Below are 16,126 nucleotides of genomic sequence, written 5' to 3' on the forward strand. Positions count from 1 at the left end.
AAATTACTTGCACAATATTTGGAAAGCTTCAAGAAACACTGTCTGATGAAATTTTATATGTAATTTTGGAAAAAAGACAGTCTCTTCAACAAACGATGCTGGGAAAACTGGACAGGAACGTGCAAAAGAATGAAATTGGACCATTTTCTTACACCATACACAAAATAAATTCAAAATGGATGAAAGACCTAAATGTGAGACAGGAAACCATCAAAATTCTAGAGGAGAACACAGGCAGCAACCTCTCTGACATCAGCCATAACACCTTCTTATTAAACATGACTTGGGAGGCAAGGTAAACAAGCAAAAATAAACTCTCGGGACTTCATTAAGATAAAAAGCTTCTGCACAGTGAAGGAAACAACGAACAAAAGTAAAAGGCAGCCTATGGAATGAGAGAAGATATTTGCAAATGACATATCTAATAAAGGGCTAGTATCCAAGAAAAATAAAGAACTTATCAAACTCAACACCCAAAAAACAAATAATCCAGTTAAAAAATGGGCAGAAGACATAAACAGACATTTTTCCAAAGAAGACATCCAGATGGCTAACAGACACATGAAAAGATGCTCAACATCACTCATCATCAGGGAAATGCAAATCAAAACTACAATGAGATATCACCTCATACCTGTCAGAATGGCTAAAATCAATAACACAAGAAACAACAGGTGTTGGTGAGGATGCAGAGAAGGGGGAACACTCTTACACTGTTGGTAGGAGTGCAAACTGGTGCAGCCACTCTGGAACACAGAATGGAGGTTTCCTCAAAAAGTTAAAAATAGAACTACCATATTCATCCAGCAATTGTACTACTAGGTATTTACCCAAAGTATACAAAAATACTGATTCAAGGAGACACACGCACCCCAATGTTTATAGCAGCATTAGCAACAATAGCCAAATTATAAAAAGAGTCCAAACATCCATCGACAGATGAATGGATAAATAAGATGTGGTATATATATACAATGGAATACTAGCCATAAAAAAGAATGAAGTCTTGCCATTTGCAATGACATGGATAGAACTAGAGTGTATTATGCTACGCAAAATAAACCACCAGAGAAAGACAAAAACCACTTATATGTGGAATTTAAGAAACAAAACAGATGAATACGGGGAGAAGGGAAGAGAGGCAAACCAGGAAACAGGCTCTTAACTATAGAGAACAAAGGGAGGGTTGTTGGAGGGGAGATGGGCAAGGGATGGGTTTAATGAATGATGGATATCAAGGAGGGCACTTGTGATGAGCACTGGGTATTATAAGTGATGAATCACTAAATTCTAGACTTGAAATTTAAAAAAAAAAAAAAAAGTAATTTTGCCCTGGAACAGCTATCATCTGATTTCCAACTCTAATAAAGAGAATGTCCTGCATCCAAGTTTTAGAAAGAATATACAATAGGCAACTTTTAAATTAATAAGCTTCTAAACTTTCAACTTTTCATAAGGAAAGTGCATCGTGATTTGGTTCTGGTGGTGGATCATTTCAGCTTAGATGCAGAGTTTCAGGGTTTGAGAGAGCCCAGGCTGAGTCCCCACCTACATGCCTCTTCCACACTAGGTATGTACAGAATGGCCACCAGTGACATGAGGAAGCCCTTTGGGTGTCTGTGGAGAGGACGTACAGCACGGCACCCACTACCCTACAGAGACAGAGGGAGAAACAGCCAGTGTGGTTTCCCAAGCCAGGTGTCATCTGCAGCCTCCCATGACCATTCTGTGGTCTCACCTTGGAGTTGCGAAGGAGTGCTCTCGCAATGCAGAGCAGCTGCCTCTCCCCCACAGAGAAGTTTCTGCCACTTTCCACCACTTCTGCTTGCAGTCCTTGGGGTAACTTTGAGATCTGTAATATCCAGGAAAATGAGATGTAGGCTATGTAGGCAAGACCTAACCTGACCCCCACCAAACCTCCCCTGTAGCATTTTGCAACACTCCTTGCCTCTCTATACTCTAGCCACTGGTCTTTCTCTTCCTTACCTGTGCCCCTCTCACTCCAGTCTCAGGGTCTTTGCATATGCTGTTGCTGTGCCTGGAATGTTCTCTCAAAGATCTGTGCCCTACTGCCCCCTCGATATTGGGTCTCAGCTCCAGCTTCCCATCTTTAAAGAGGGCTTGCTTGGCCACTTCATGTAAAGGAGCTACTCCCCATATGGATCATATGGTAATTCTACCTCTAACTTTTTGAGGAACTGCCAAACTGTTTTTCACAGAGGCTGTACCATTTTATATTCCCAACAGTAGTGCACGAGGGTTCTGATTTCTCAACATCCTCACCAGGATCTGTTGGTCTCATTACCACCTTTGCAGCACTTACCACTATCTAAAAGCCTCTTGTGTGTCTATTTGTTATCTGTATCTCCCAGTGAATGTAAGCACCGGGAGGGCAAACACCTTGCCTACCTTGCTTTTGCTGCATCCCCTGAGCCTAGGATGTGCCTGGCTCACTGTTGGTGTCTGAGTGCCATCAGACTTGACTTAGGAATCCAAAATCATCTCATCTCCATGAGATTATTTAACCCATGCCCCAAAGTGGCAGCAATTGGAATATCATATGAGATGAGCCCCAAAGGACCTGCAGGCACTGCTGTTGAAGAGGCAGGTTAACACCAAGAATCAGGTCTTGGAGCTACTTACTGTCATGCTCAGGAATGTCCTCTCCAAGACATCCCAGATCTGCTTATCTGTGTAGCGATCAAAGGGATCTAGGTTGAATCTGTCACAAAAGAGGAAGAGAAGTGTTCTATAACCACATGTAACCATTGAACAATCTGTTCCATGCACAGTAGATAACCAAGAATGGTTAGAACTGTTTTACTGGGTGTAGAGAAACCCATGGAGTTACCAGGAACAGTCATGTCTTGTGCCTTCCCAGTACCCATTCCTTCTGCAGGCTACGGCCCCCAAGTTTTATTTGGAGGTCACCTCCTCCCCAGCCCTCAAGCCCGTGTGGTTCAGGTTGTCCTCTACCACCAACTGCAGGGGTGGAGTAAATGACTCAGGCATAAGCAGATGGCTGCAACCATCTTGCTCTGGGAGTAGGCTCATTGAGTAGCCTACTCCCAGGTACAATGAGTAGCCTCATTGAAGGCTAGGAATGAAGCCAAAGCAGAGTTGGGGGACATTAGGCCCCTGAATCAGTCTTGATCTTCCCAGTATCATGAGCGAAAGAGGGCATTTTTAGTTTAAGCCACTTGGGATTGTGTGTGTGTGTGTCTATGTGTAGGTGTATGTGTGCTAGGATATACATATTTATTATTTAAATGCTTGTAAGTGTACAATTCAGTGGCACTAAATACATTCACAGTGTTGTGTAACCATCCACAAAAACTCATCATCCCTATCAAAATCTCTACCCATTAAACTCTTCCCCCTTCCTCAGCCTCTGGTAACTTCTATTTTACTTTCTGTCTCTATGAATTTGCGTATTCCAGACACCTCATTTAAGTGGAAATATACAACATTTGTCTTTCTGTGTCTGACATATTTCACTGAGCATAATGTTTTCAAGGTCCATCCATGTTGTAGCATATATCAAATATTCATTCCTTTTTATGGCTCATTAATATTCCATTGTGTATACGTGTGTGTATTCATTTATCTGTTGATGAACAAACACTTGGGTTGTTTCCATCTTTTCGTTATTATGAATAATGCTACAAACACTGATACACAAATATCTGTTCAAGTCCCACTTTCAACTCTTTTGGGTATATACCTAGAAGATTTGCTGGATCATATGGTAATTCTACCTCTAACTTTTTGAGGAAGTGCCAAACTGTTTTTCACAGAGGCTGTACCATTTTATATTCCCACCAGTAGTGCACAAGAGTCCCGATTTCTCAACATCCTCACCAATACTTGTTATATTCCTTTTGCTTTTTTCTTTTTTTCATTATAGCCATCCTAGTAGGTGTGAAGTAGTATCTCACTGTGGTGGGGTTAGTTTTTCTGTCTCTTGCAGTGAAAAAATCCTAATTGATCATCCAAACAACATCAGGCTGGGATCTATCTGGACTTTACACCCATTAAGATTTACACTTGCATTTGTCATAGGCAACATTATTAACACTCCTCTATTATGCACTCAGTCCTGATTAAAACCTATTCTTAATTTCTGCTTTATATTTCCCCAGTTTTGGCAGCCACACACATTTTGTGCAGAGGGCTAGATTGTATTAAAAAAGCAGAAGGCAGAATGTCTTATCTGCATGATATTTGATAACCTCTAAAGCATTTTCATAGACGGTTCCATTGACACCCTCTCCCCCAAGCGATGGGTAAATCCCTTTCATTGATGGGAAAATTATGGCTTATTGGTGTTAAACGCTTGTTCAAGTCACACCACAGGTCAGTCTGAGAGATAGGCTGGAATCAGAGACACTCAGAGATAGATGAAACCTCAATGGATAGAGAACCCAGGTCTCCTGTACTCCAGTCCACACTTCTTCCTGCTGCAGGCGGGGGGTGGGGGAGGGCACTGAGAAATAGCCCTGGTTAAGGGATTAGACTACCTAGGGTAATACTTCATCTTTACCATTTACTTGTGTGTGTCTTGAAACAAGTCATTTTTCCTCTCCAAGTTCAGTGTCTTCCCCTATAAAGGAGGGATAATAATAGTGCCTACCTCACAGGGTTGTAGTGACAGTTAAATGAGACCGAATATTAAAGCATAAGCTGAGACATATAAATGTTCAAAAATGTTAATTCATATTTTTACTACTCCTATATCAAGGCACAATAGATTTGCCCAGGTTCTAGCTTAACACGGAGATCTTTCACTAAATGTTATCTCATTTCCCTAATGCAATCATTTTAAAATTCCTGTTTGTGCACATATTATGCACTCTCCCTGGAAGGACTTTCTCCCCTTTTTCTCCCGGGCAAGCTCCTACTTATCCTTCAAGGTCCTGCTCAAATGTCCCTTCCCCTGTGAAGCCTTTCTGGATTCACCCAAGTAGAGTTACTTGTCCTACTTCTGGGCTCCTTGAGCACTTTGTTCATATCTCTGATCTAGCAAATACCTCCTTGTATTATAATTTTTTGGTTCTTACATTTCTACACCCACCCCCCATGACTACACTCTGAAGTCCTAGGGGGAGCACGAGCAGTGATCATTCATCAAAGTGTCCCCAGTCCCTAGTACAATGTCTGGACCTGGCAAAGGCTCAGAAAAGGCAAGTTAAATGAATGAAAGGTGGGAGGGAGGGAAGGAAGGGAGGGAGGGCGGGAGGAGGGGGGAGGAAAGAAGTAAGGAGGGGGGAGGAAGGGAGGAAGAAATGATGAGTAAATTCATAAATGATTGAACAGAGCTCTAAGGGTCAAGTTTTTCCTCTTGCCCCTAAGAATGTTCCTTAAATATTCCTGAAACATGAGGAATCTAGCTTCATTTTTAATGCATTAGGCTTCCTCAATCTCCATGCCTTGGTGTTCCCACATAGCTAATGTGCACTGTTAAGTAGGAGCATGAATCTGGATAAAGTTTAGTCCCAGTTTGCTGACTGAACTGCCTGGATTATTTCTCACTTCTCCCCTGCCTGGAATGTGCATCCTATGAAGAAGTGCTCCCTCCCAGCCTAAAACGTCCCCATCAGCTCGGTTACCCAGCGGGTGGAGAGAAGAGAATAAACCACATCTAGATATAAAAGAATATAGCAGCCACGGTGCAAATGCTTAATGGGGAACTGAAATCTGGCCAATCGCATCAGATTTTTTAAAAAAAAATAATAATTATGCCTTGCTTTCGTTTAGCACATTACAGTTTACAAAGTGCTCTTGTGTATATCAGAGCTTCATTCAATCTTCAAGGATACTCCAAATCCCAGTGAGTGACCCAGTGTGACAAGGAGAGATCAGAGGCCCCAAAACTGAGGCATTGGCCGCCAGCTAACCAGAGACAGCCCAGCCCTGGCATCCTGGTCCTTCCACCCCTCCCAGGAGCCTGGCCTCTGTACCATGCTGGCCTACAGGCCAGCACTCACCTGATGGTTCCTGAAAGCAGGACAGGATCTTGAGGGACAACTGAGAACTTGGACCGCAGTTCCTCCAGGCTGATACTGCAGATGTCCACGCCATCGATGAGAATCCGGCCAGCTGCAGGCTCCACCAGGCGGAAGAGAGCCACCCCCAAGGAGGACTTCCCTGTTGGGCAAGAAACAAGTGGGACCTCAGTTTCCAGATCTGTACTAGAGACAGCACAGGCCACACCTGCAGTTCGCACCTGAACTGCTCCTCTCTGTAGTGCATCCTCTGAGCCCTGAGAGAGCAGAAGGGGACTGGAGTCTCTGCTCCAAGTGGTGCCCCAACCACGAACAACTTTCTTACAGCCTAGATCAAAGAGCACAAATGGAGCCCCTGGGTTAAATCCAGCCATTTATATATTCCGTTTCACACACACAGTGTTACTGTTATTTTTTTAAGTTCTTTGCCTGCATTTTAAAAATCCAAATCCCCTATCTATAAAAATCCAAATTGCATGCTTTTCTTAAAACCTAAAACTGGCAACACTGGCCCCTCATCCTCCCTCACAACATGCAGCTGGAGCTGAGTGCAGTGGCTTCCTTGAGAGAACAGTGCTCTCCAGTTCAACACACTGCCCACCCCACCCTCCTTGCATCACCTCCCAGACGCATTTCACCCATGCATGTTGCTTGCCAGGCCCCAAAGGCATTTGAGTTTTCAACCTCTGCTCTAAAAAGGTAAGGTCATCGTGGGTGGTAGCTGTGTGTCTTGTTTACCTTTATGTTCCCTTTGCCCAGCAAATAGTAGGTACTCAATAAATACCTACTGAATAAATACAGTCAATTGGACCAGTATCTACTGAGAGCTTTTCTATGTCAGTCACCAGCCCTCTCAGGCAAAGTGCAGGCAAGAAGTAGAAAGGGAAGAATACCCTAAAGAACACAGCTGGAAGCGCTTCACCTAACAGGACTGCAAGGCCTGCAGGGGGCCTGAGGAGGTGGAGACCCAGGAAGGCTCTATCTAGTCTTCCGGGAGGGCTACCTGGAGGAAGCACCTCCTAGGCACACAAGGGTGGGGCAAGAATCAAGCCTGAGCAGTGTCTTTGAACAATGCAAAAATGGGTTGGAGTGATACTTGGACCAGACCTCCCAAAAATAATAGGAGAGGAAGGGAGGGAAAGAGGTCAAAAAAGAGAGGGCAAAGAAAGAGGCTGATAAGAGGTCTAGGAAGGGTGGGGAGGAGGAGAAGCAGGACCCAGATTTCACTCCTGGCCCTGCTCTTGCCCTCAAAGAGCCCTGCACTGCCCTGTGCTTGAAGCACACCTCCCCTGCACCCTTTTCATCCTTCAGGTCTCAGCTCAAATGCCGGCCTCAGAGCCTAGACCACCAAAGCTCAAAGACCTGCCAACCCCATTACTCTGTTAATGGCACCCTTTTATTTCCTCCATGACATTCATCACCACCTGTAATGACCCTATGTGTCTCCTGATTTGATCACTTAACACCTATCTCCTCCAGTGGGATCCCGTGATAGCAGGGACTTGGGGTTTTTTGCACCAGTGTCTGGCACAGAGTGAGGGCCCAATAAACATCTGTGGGGTCACTGAGTAAACACATACCCTGAAACAGGCCCAACGCCCAAAGGGCAGAGTTGAGGACAGGGGTTGCCCAGGACATTCCACTCACCAGAGCCTGTCCTTCCCACGATGCCCACCATTTCGTGGCCATGAATCGTCAGGTTGATGCCATTGAGGATAATGGGTGTGTTGTCCCTGTATTTCATGTGATAATCCTGGAATGTGATTTCTCCATGCTGTGGCCACCCAGGGGGACAGCTCGTGCCTTCGATGTGTAAAGGAGACTCAGGGACACACATCTAATTTTTGAAGAGAGAAAAAAAAAATCAATAGTTATCATTAATCTCTGTTCATCTCCTGCTGACCCACTGGCCTCCAGCTTTTGGGTGTGTGACTCACCCCAGCCTGTCCCACATTAGGACATTCAGAGGAATGCCCCCAGGGGGAATATCCCACCCCCACTCACCTGACATGCATATAATTTTATCCCAAAGAGTGAGAAACCATAGAGCTAGCCCCCTTGTTATTAATGCAGAGAACTTTTTCTAATTTATTGTATGGGCTCTAAAGAAACAGAATCCAGAACGGTGATAATAAAGGCAGCAGAGCCCCTGTGGGGCATGTTTTATGGCTCAGATGCCTTGTGCAGATTTCCCTTCCCTCTGTCCTCATTGACGAGGTAGGGAACTTCAGATGCATTTCACACACAAGGAAATGGAGGCTCAAACAGGTTAAAGCACTTGCTCAAGATCACATAGCAGAAGGGCACTCAGACCAGGGCTGCCTGACTCCAAGCCCACTACCGAACCAAGCACAGCTGGGTACGTCCTGAGTCCTGAATGATGGAGAAGAAGCATGGTCACCTGACCGCAAGTCACAGCTCTTCGCCGCAGGTGTGCACCACAGTGTCCCTCAGTATTAAATCAAAGCTCTAAGATTCACAAATTCTGCTCCTGTTAACAGGGGCAGGAGAACTGGCTTCAAAGGGCTCTGCCAGACCCCAGCTGTGTAATCTGAAGCCTAGCCAAGCCTCAGTTTCCTCTTCTGGAAAATGGGGATAATAATTCAATCAACCTTATGAAATTGTTTTGTGATTCCATGAGATAATCGATATATAAAAATATTGAGCCTTTACTGTGGGTCAGGCACTGTGCTAAGTGCTTTACATATTATATTATTCAATCTTTGTAATAACCCAATGAAGTAGATACTATGATCTGTCCCCAGGTTACACAGCTGACTCAAGTAGCAAAGCTTGGACTTGAACCCAGTTGATCTGGCTCTAAAATCTATGTTCTTAACTATTCTGACACAAATAGAAGCAATAATAATACCAATTATTATTGTCATTATTATTATTTTTATGCTTGGGCAAAACTCATTTCTAAAAAGGGCAGGTTATTCTCTCTACACCCAGGAAAGTTGTAAGGGATGTGATGATGAAAATGGGCCAGTGGGTATGGAAGGGCTTCTAAGAAATGATATACACCGGTCCAGGGAAGATGGGAAGGAAGGAGCCTCAGCTGCCTCTTGAAAAAGTGTCAGGGAGCCTCAGGAGCCTCAGTTGTCTCTTGAAAAAGTCTCAGGGAGCCTGGGGTGCCAGGGCATGACGAGGCTATGGAAGCTGAGCCCCAGGCATGGATTTGAAGCCTTCCAGACCTCCCACACCAAACCCAGACCTGCGTCCCACCTTCATGTACTGACGCATCCTCTCCACAGCAGTGAAGTACGCCTCTGTCTCTGAACCAATCCGGGAAGAGGCCTGGAAGTTGGACGCTAGCTGCAATGAAGAAGACACATCAGGTCAAGAAGCTGACGGGGATGCGCAGAGGATTTCAATGTTCCTAAAACCACTGGTTGCCATTCTCCCCTGAGTGACTTCTCAAACCAAGACATATTTCCCTACAAGAATGGAGCAGATGCCTTTGTTGCCCCCTAAGCCCACTTCTGAGTTTAGCTGCAGTGGTGGTAGGCAGTTCTGGACCAGACCCCACAGGCACCGTCCCACCTCAAGTATCCTCTGTGTGTCTTTCTGCTTTCTGCCCAAAACCTTTACCCATACCACAGAAGCCCGATCAACCCATGCACAGCTGCAGCCCTGAAACACAGGGGAGTTAAAGCCCTGTGGACAACCCTCAACTAATGGGGAAAGGAGCCAGCAGATAAAGGCTCCTGTCCCTCACCTTTGAGGGACAATCCAGGGAGCATCCTATATGCTTCCTATATTATTCAGTAGAGTTGAGTGCTGGTGACTCAGGACAGCACTATCAATGACACATGCCCATGATTCAGTTCCTCCTTCCCTGCCTCACTCTCTTGCTCCCTCAGTCCTGTTTCTTAGGAGCATATCCCAAATAATCTGCCTACACCCAAGTCCTTGTTTCAGGCCTTGCCTTCAGGGAAACCCAGGCTCAGAGGAGTCTCAGGGACTCTCAGAAATTGGAGGCACCACAGATGAGGACACTGAGACCCAAGAAGAAATGACATACACAGAATCACCTGGAACCTAGAGACAGAGGTGGGACAAGGACCCCAATCTTTTCACTTTCCATGCCCTTGGCCCAAGATGTGGGCAAACAGGCCATGCACAGGGTGCTGGGCAGAAGTTCATTATACATTCATTCAACACGCTCCTTGAGGGCTCTATGCTAGTGCTGGGCCAGGATCTGTGCCCCAAAATGCAACAGGCCCAGGCACTGCCCTCAAGGAGCTCCCAGTCAGGTGGGGAGACAGATGGGTCAACAGAGAATGCCAGCACAGACAGGTGTGCTCCACCACGGGAGGGGACGTGGACCACCCTTAGGGCCCACACGATGGTCACCCAGACAAGGGCCACAGGGAAGGGCTAGGGCAGCTGTTGGCACAGGAGTTTCATTTTTAAGGAGAGGTGGGATTTAGCAGGTTAAAAATGGGTAGAGAAGGGCGTTCCCTATAGAGGGGACAAAGTTCTAGAAGTAGTAGGTAGCAGGATACATTCAGCGTCTTGGGCGCCATTTGGCTATGACTGGAGCCAAGAGTATGGGAAGGGGAAGGAAGGCGCTTTAGAACTCAGAGAGGGTGGAAACCATCATAAAACAACACTAATGGGGGAAAAGATTGGGGGGAGACTGCCTTTCCTCCAGTTAGTGTAGCAGACACAGCTGGTTGCCCAGTCAGTAGGCGGTGCCTTCTTTCTTCCTTGTTAGCACATCCTCTATTATGCTCAGGTATCTGGCAGCCTTGTGCTCCAGGGAGGCTTAACTAGTTCAAAACAATCCTGTTAACTCCACTCCTCGTGTCAATGATGGATTTAGGTGTGAGCCATGATACAATTCTGGCCAATGAAGCATGAGGAGGAGTCAGATGGGAGTATTCTAGGAAACTACTCCTTGTTCTTAAAATGGGGCACAGGAGAGGAGTTCTCTCCTTTCTAACCTTTGGTGGGTATTGGGTGAGGATGTGTTGCTTGAGGCTGCAGCAGCCATTTTGTGACCTTGAGTAGACAATCCTGAGGATGAAGCCAGGCTGTGGGTGCCAGGGCCAAAAGATAAAATGGTCATGGATTCACGCTACGTCCCTAAATTAACAGAGAAAATCCTACCTCAGCCTTCTGGGTACATCACAAGTCCCCAGACTGCCAAGGCCATTTTGAATGGGTTCTATGGTTTGCTGGCTTGCAGCCAGAAGCATCTCTATTATTTATACCTCTTAGGGTTGCAAAGCAACATGGAGTGTGATTCCCACCTCCCAAAGCTTGAGCAGAATTGCATTGAGAGTGCATGCAGAAGTCAACGACTCACCAGTGTGACCAGAGGAGAGAAGCATGTTGGGGTCATAGGGCCAGATTTGAGGGGCCTGAAGGCAGGGGCCATAGCCTAGGTCTGGCATAGGGAGACAGGGAATCTATGAGGGCTCTAAACAAAGGAGGGACATGAGGAAAACTGTAATTGAAGATCACTCTGGTGAGAATGTAAGAGGTGGATAGGGGAGGCTTGGGGGGCGGGGAAGAGGCATGGGTACCCAGGATAGAGATGAGATACTCCACCAGGGCAGCAGACACAGAGGACAAAGTAAACCCAGGGTCTTTTTGAAGCTGTCAGGCCTCCAGCAGAGTTCCTCCTGAGTTTCCTGTGACAGAACAAGCTGGGGAGAGCTTTGAGAAGTGTCTCATGTGCCCAGTGTATCTTGGGGGAGATGAGCCCCCACCCCCCTTGCCTGTGCCAGCACACGACAACCGTGCCCCAATCTTTGCCCCTCTGGCCTATGTCACGCAGCAACCAGGAGGGATTTCTGGCCTTAGTGACTCCAAGTCCCCTGTGACACCACTTTGGTGCCTGTCCCCAGTTTTGGAAGGCTTGGAGGCAACTCTGCACTGGTACGTGTGTGTGTGTGTGTGTGTGTGTGTGTGTGTGTGTGTGTGTGTGTGTCAGAGAGAGGAAGAAAGAGAAGAAGGGAGTGAAGATGAGTGTGACCCACTAAGGACAAACCTGTCTCTCACCAGCTATGGGAACCAGGGTAAGCTACTGAACTCCAAAACTCTGGTCTCCTATCTGCAAGCCAGGAACAGTAACAGCTCACATTTACTGAGCATTTATTCTGGGCCAAGCACTATTCTAGGTGTTTAACATGCATTAACCCTCATGCTTACACATATTCCTCACAAATCTATAATCTTAGAACTTTTATTATCTCTTTTTCACAAAATGAGGAATCCCAGGCGCCAGGAGCGTAAGAGGCTTCCCCAAAGTCACACTGCTAATAATGGGCAGAGCCTGGCTCGAACCCACATTCTAAACCACACAATCTTAACCACCCCGCTGCGGCTCGTGGAACATGGTGAGAATTCAATGCAACAAGGCACAGCAAGCACCTAGAGGGTGCTGGCTCAGTGCAAGCGTCTGGGGAATTCCATGTTATCGCCCTGGTCAGCTGTCTGTGAGTGTGAGCACTGCATAGCCATCCACATGGCCTGTGTGCCCTCAGAAGGCTCTGCACACGCACGCATTGCTGTGGGTGTACAGGACTGTATGTTTATGCAAACATGTGACTGCTGCAGGGGCTCAACAAGGGGCAAGATGGAACCCCTTTGCAGACCCAAAAGAATGCCTCAGCATTGGGGCACTAGAGATCCAAAGCCAGTTAGAGACAAAGCCACACAGCTGCAGAGAAGGTTGCTAATGAGTACCCCATGGGAGAGGGGTGCCCTGGAATTGTGCAGCCAGGGTTCCCTGAGATGGCTACAGAGCCAGCCTCTGGCCTCATAGCCCTCCATGGCTAACCCTTGCACAGGACTGACCCTATAGACATGAACCTCAGCCAGCTGGACCCTCTCATGCCCCGGGGAGCCAGGCGTGGGGGGACTCTTGCCAGGTGTGCAGACTGCTGTGCAGACATCAGAATCCCCTAGAGAATCTGTTTTTAAAATTAGATTCCAAGATCTCACCCAACCAGTACTTGACTCTGAGTCCCCAAGGCTGTGCTCTGGAGCATGGTCGTCCTGTTGGCTGCACAGGTGCCCAGACCAAGTATGCCTGCGAGGCTGGGGCCAAGCATTCTGCTTCAAGTCTCATGCACTTTAAAGCCTGAGAAGACCTGTTCCAGGAGAGGGACTGGACGCCTCCTTAGATAACTCAGAGAAGTCTGACAGCTGAATCCAGGTATGAATAGTAAAATGAAAAGACACCAGCCAGCAAACCAGGAGGTCAATGTTCTTACTCTGGCTCTGCTTCTAATGCTCTGTGCATTCAGACAACTCCTTCCATCTCTGGGCTTCGGTTTCCCCATCTGCACAATAAGAGGGTTGGACTCGGCTTCCTGTGGGCTCTATGCAATCCCAATATTCCAAGATTCCATTAAATAGCTTTCAATACACACTGCCCAGTTCAGAGATGACAGGGAAACAGAGGAAAGCAGCAGATTCAGAAGACCAAGCACATAACTCATAAGATCACAAATGGCCAAAACCCAAGGTGTTATCAAAGTCCCATGAAATGAACCCCCTGGGTCTGCCCACAGGCCTCAAGCCAAGCCCCCGCTGTCTGAGAGCCCCTCCCTCACCTGCAGGATGAGGCTGATAGCCATGGCTTTATAGGAATAGGAGGCAGAGGAGATGCCAAAAACCACGAACAAGGCCACAGCGAAGGACAGCAGGTTGGTCATGATCTCCAGCCTCAGTGAGATCCATCTCGAGGAAGACAGGAACATCAGCAGGTAGTTACTCTGTATATCACTCATCCTCTTAAACCTAAGAAAGGACGACCACATGTGCTTGTCTAACCCAGAGTTTTGTGAGAATGGACACTGGTTGCTTCCTCCAGCATCCAGCTCCCCACTCCCACCAAAGGAACCTGACTTTTCTTCAGGGGCCTCCTCCCTGGAGTTGACCTGACCGCAGACCTTGGAGTAGGCTCTGACCAACTTAGGGCTCTCAGCACAGGCTCTTCCAGCCTTGATGATTGGTTCGTCTTCAGTTGGGGTAAGTTCCCTAACTGGGCCAATAAGAGTGAATAAATGCCAGGATCTGTGAGTGAGTAAAGGGAAGCAACTCCTTCCCAGTATCTATCCACCTTGGGGTGGGGGCTGTGCCTGGCTTGTTCACTGCTGCCTTCCCAGTGGGTGCTGAGTACCTGTAGGTGAATGAATGCATCGCTCTAGGATGCCCTCAGTCCCAGCATCTGCACAATCCTTGAGTGCTCCCCAGTGCTGCTGGGAGAGCTGGTGCCGTGGTTCATCCAATATTCCAGTTAACCAACACACGCCATCTTCCACGCTCAAGTGTTACCAGGCTTCGAGCCTGGCTAGATGCCGCCTTACCCCCCACCCAGCTGCAGGTCACCTCTTTCCCTCCTGAACTCTTATGGCCTTTTATCTGCTTTTTTCCTATGCTGTCAGTCATATTCAACCCTGTATTATCACAAAAATATGTGTCTGTGTCTCCTGTCTGCCACCAAACTATGAGCATCTTATGGTTCAGGGCAGACCATGTGTGACTGATCTTTACAAATGGGTAAGTTCATATGACACAATGAAGTCTCAGCAGCAATCATAGGATGTTTTTGTTGGTTTCAACAAACATTTAGAAGGCAAATCTATAGGTATGGATAGTGAAGGAAATTCCATGTATTCCTTGTATTTTATTAAAATTATATACCTATTTGGAAGTGAAAGAAAAAAACATGCAAGAAGCGCTGGCCCAGCAATACTTCTTACTAATAATTATGTTAATACATGTATGCAACGTCCACAGGTCTTTAAGGTTTACAGACATTTTCCACGTCACTTACATTTGTTATTCCTATAAGCATTTCCTCAGAGAAATAAGTGGAATAAAACAGTGTGAAGAGGACTCTGTTCCCTGATGCTCAGCTTCCTATTTTCCTGCTTCCCACCATCCCCACAGCTCTATCGTCCTCAGACGGCAACAGCCCGACTCACTTGCTGATGAAGTCTTCAATTTTTCCATAGACATGGATGGAGCTCAGGCCCTGCACAGTGGTGAGGAGGTGGGAGAACAGAGGGGAGCGGCTGTAGTTCTCCAGTCTCTTGAACGTTTTGATGGCCCTCTTAAACTTCCTGCATCAAGAATGAGAGGGAGTTGGGGCACCTGGGTGGCTCAATTGGTTAAGTGTCTGCCTTCAGCTCAGATTATGATCATGGGGTCCTGGGATCAAGCCCCATGTTGGGCTCTGCACTCAGCACGGAATCTGTTTGAGATTCTCTCTCTTTCTCTGCCCCTCCCCCCACTTGTGCTCTCTTCTCTCTCTCTCTCTCAACTAAATAAATAAAATCTTAAAAAAAAAAATAAGATGAGAGGGAGTGACCTGGACCATCCACCCCAGGGACCACCCAGTTCTATGTAGATTCCAGCCTCATATCCCAAGTCATAAACCCAGCTCACAAGCAAAAAGAACCCACTTACAAATAATAAATAATGCAAATAGTGACTAATATGACTCCCATCAGCAGGATGTATGGAGACAGCACACTGACAGCCAACAAGATGGCGACCACCATCAAAGACAGGAGCAGGAACTCTTCAGCAACAATGGGCAACAACTGGTCCAGCGCATCCAAGTCCCCCTTAAAGCAGTTCAGGAGTCGGCCTGTTGGGGTTGTGTCAAAGAAGCTCATGGGGGAGCCAGAAACCTGCAGGGACAAAAGCAACCCAGATCAACAGAGAGCTGCTGGCCTTGCTCTGGGACTTGAGGATGATGTCAGTTACCCTTAGGCTCTGAAGATGTGCCAGATCCAGCCTAAGGTGCACGCAGGGGAGGCAGTGTAGAGCAATGGTTACAAGCATGAGCTCCACAATCAACCTGCTGGGTTCCAGGGTTACCCCACTCCTCCACCTGCTGCTCTGTGACTTTGGGCTTAAGTTACTTAACCCCTCGGAGTCTCAATGTCCTTATTTGTAAAATGGGGATGATAACGACACTTCACAGAGTTGTGGTGAAGATTGCACACTTCTGCAAATAGACTAAAAACTTCTGAGTTGTGCAACTTTATTAAAAGGGTGAATTTTATGATTATGTGAATTATATTTCAATAAAGCTGTTGGAAGAAAGAAAGAAAGAAAGAAAGAAAGAAAGAAAGAAAGAAAGAAAG

At 46.6% G+C, this 16,126-nt stretch overlaps 1 protein-coding gene across 3 annotated transcripts in view; it reads right to left on the bottom strand.

The window, feature by feature from the left end:
- Positions 1-16,126, bottom strand: part of ABCC11 (ATP binding cassette subfamily C member 11) — a 53,638-nt gene that overhangs the window by 1,720 nt on the left and 35,792 nt on the right. For 2 of the 3 annotated variants that reach the window (XM_032424304.1, XM_032424305.1), the window contains exons 20-27: positions 15,441-15,667; positions 14,957-15,094; positions 13,580-13,766; positions 9,234-9,323; positions 7,653-7,842; positions 5,988-6,147; positions 2,644-2,722; positions 1,739-1,852 (exon numbers count right to left, since the gene is read on the bottom strand). In XM_032424304.1, the coding sequence (XP_032280195.1) occupies positions 1,739-1,852; positions 2,644-2,722; positions 5,988-6,147; positions 7,653-7,842; positions 9,234-9,323; positions 13,580-13,766; positions 14,957-15,094; positions 15,441-15,667 (1,185 nt within the window). The remainder of the gene's footprint in view (positions 1-1,738; positions 1,853-2,643; positions 2,723-5,987; positions 6,148-7,652; positions 7,843-9,233; positions 9,324-13,579; positions 13,767-14,956; positions 15,095-15,440; positions 15,668-16,126) is intronic. The other variant, XM_032424306.1, reaches the window with a different exon arrangement.

The sequence above is a fragment of the Phoca vitulina genome, unplaced genomic scaffold (genome assembly GCF_004348235.1).
Source record: "Phoca vitulina isolate PV1807 unplaced genomic scaffold, GSC_HSeal_1.0 scaffold30, whole genome shotgun sequence".
NCBI lineage: Eukaryota > Metazoa > Chordata > Mammalia > Carnivora > Phocidae > Phoca > Phoca vitulina.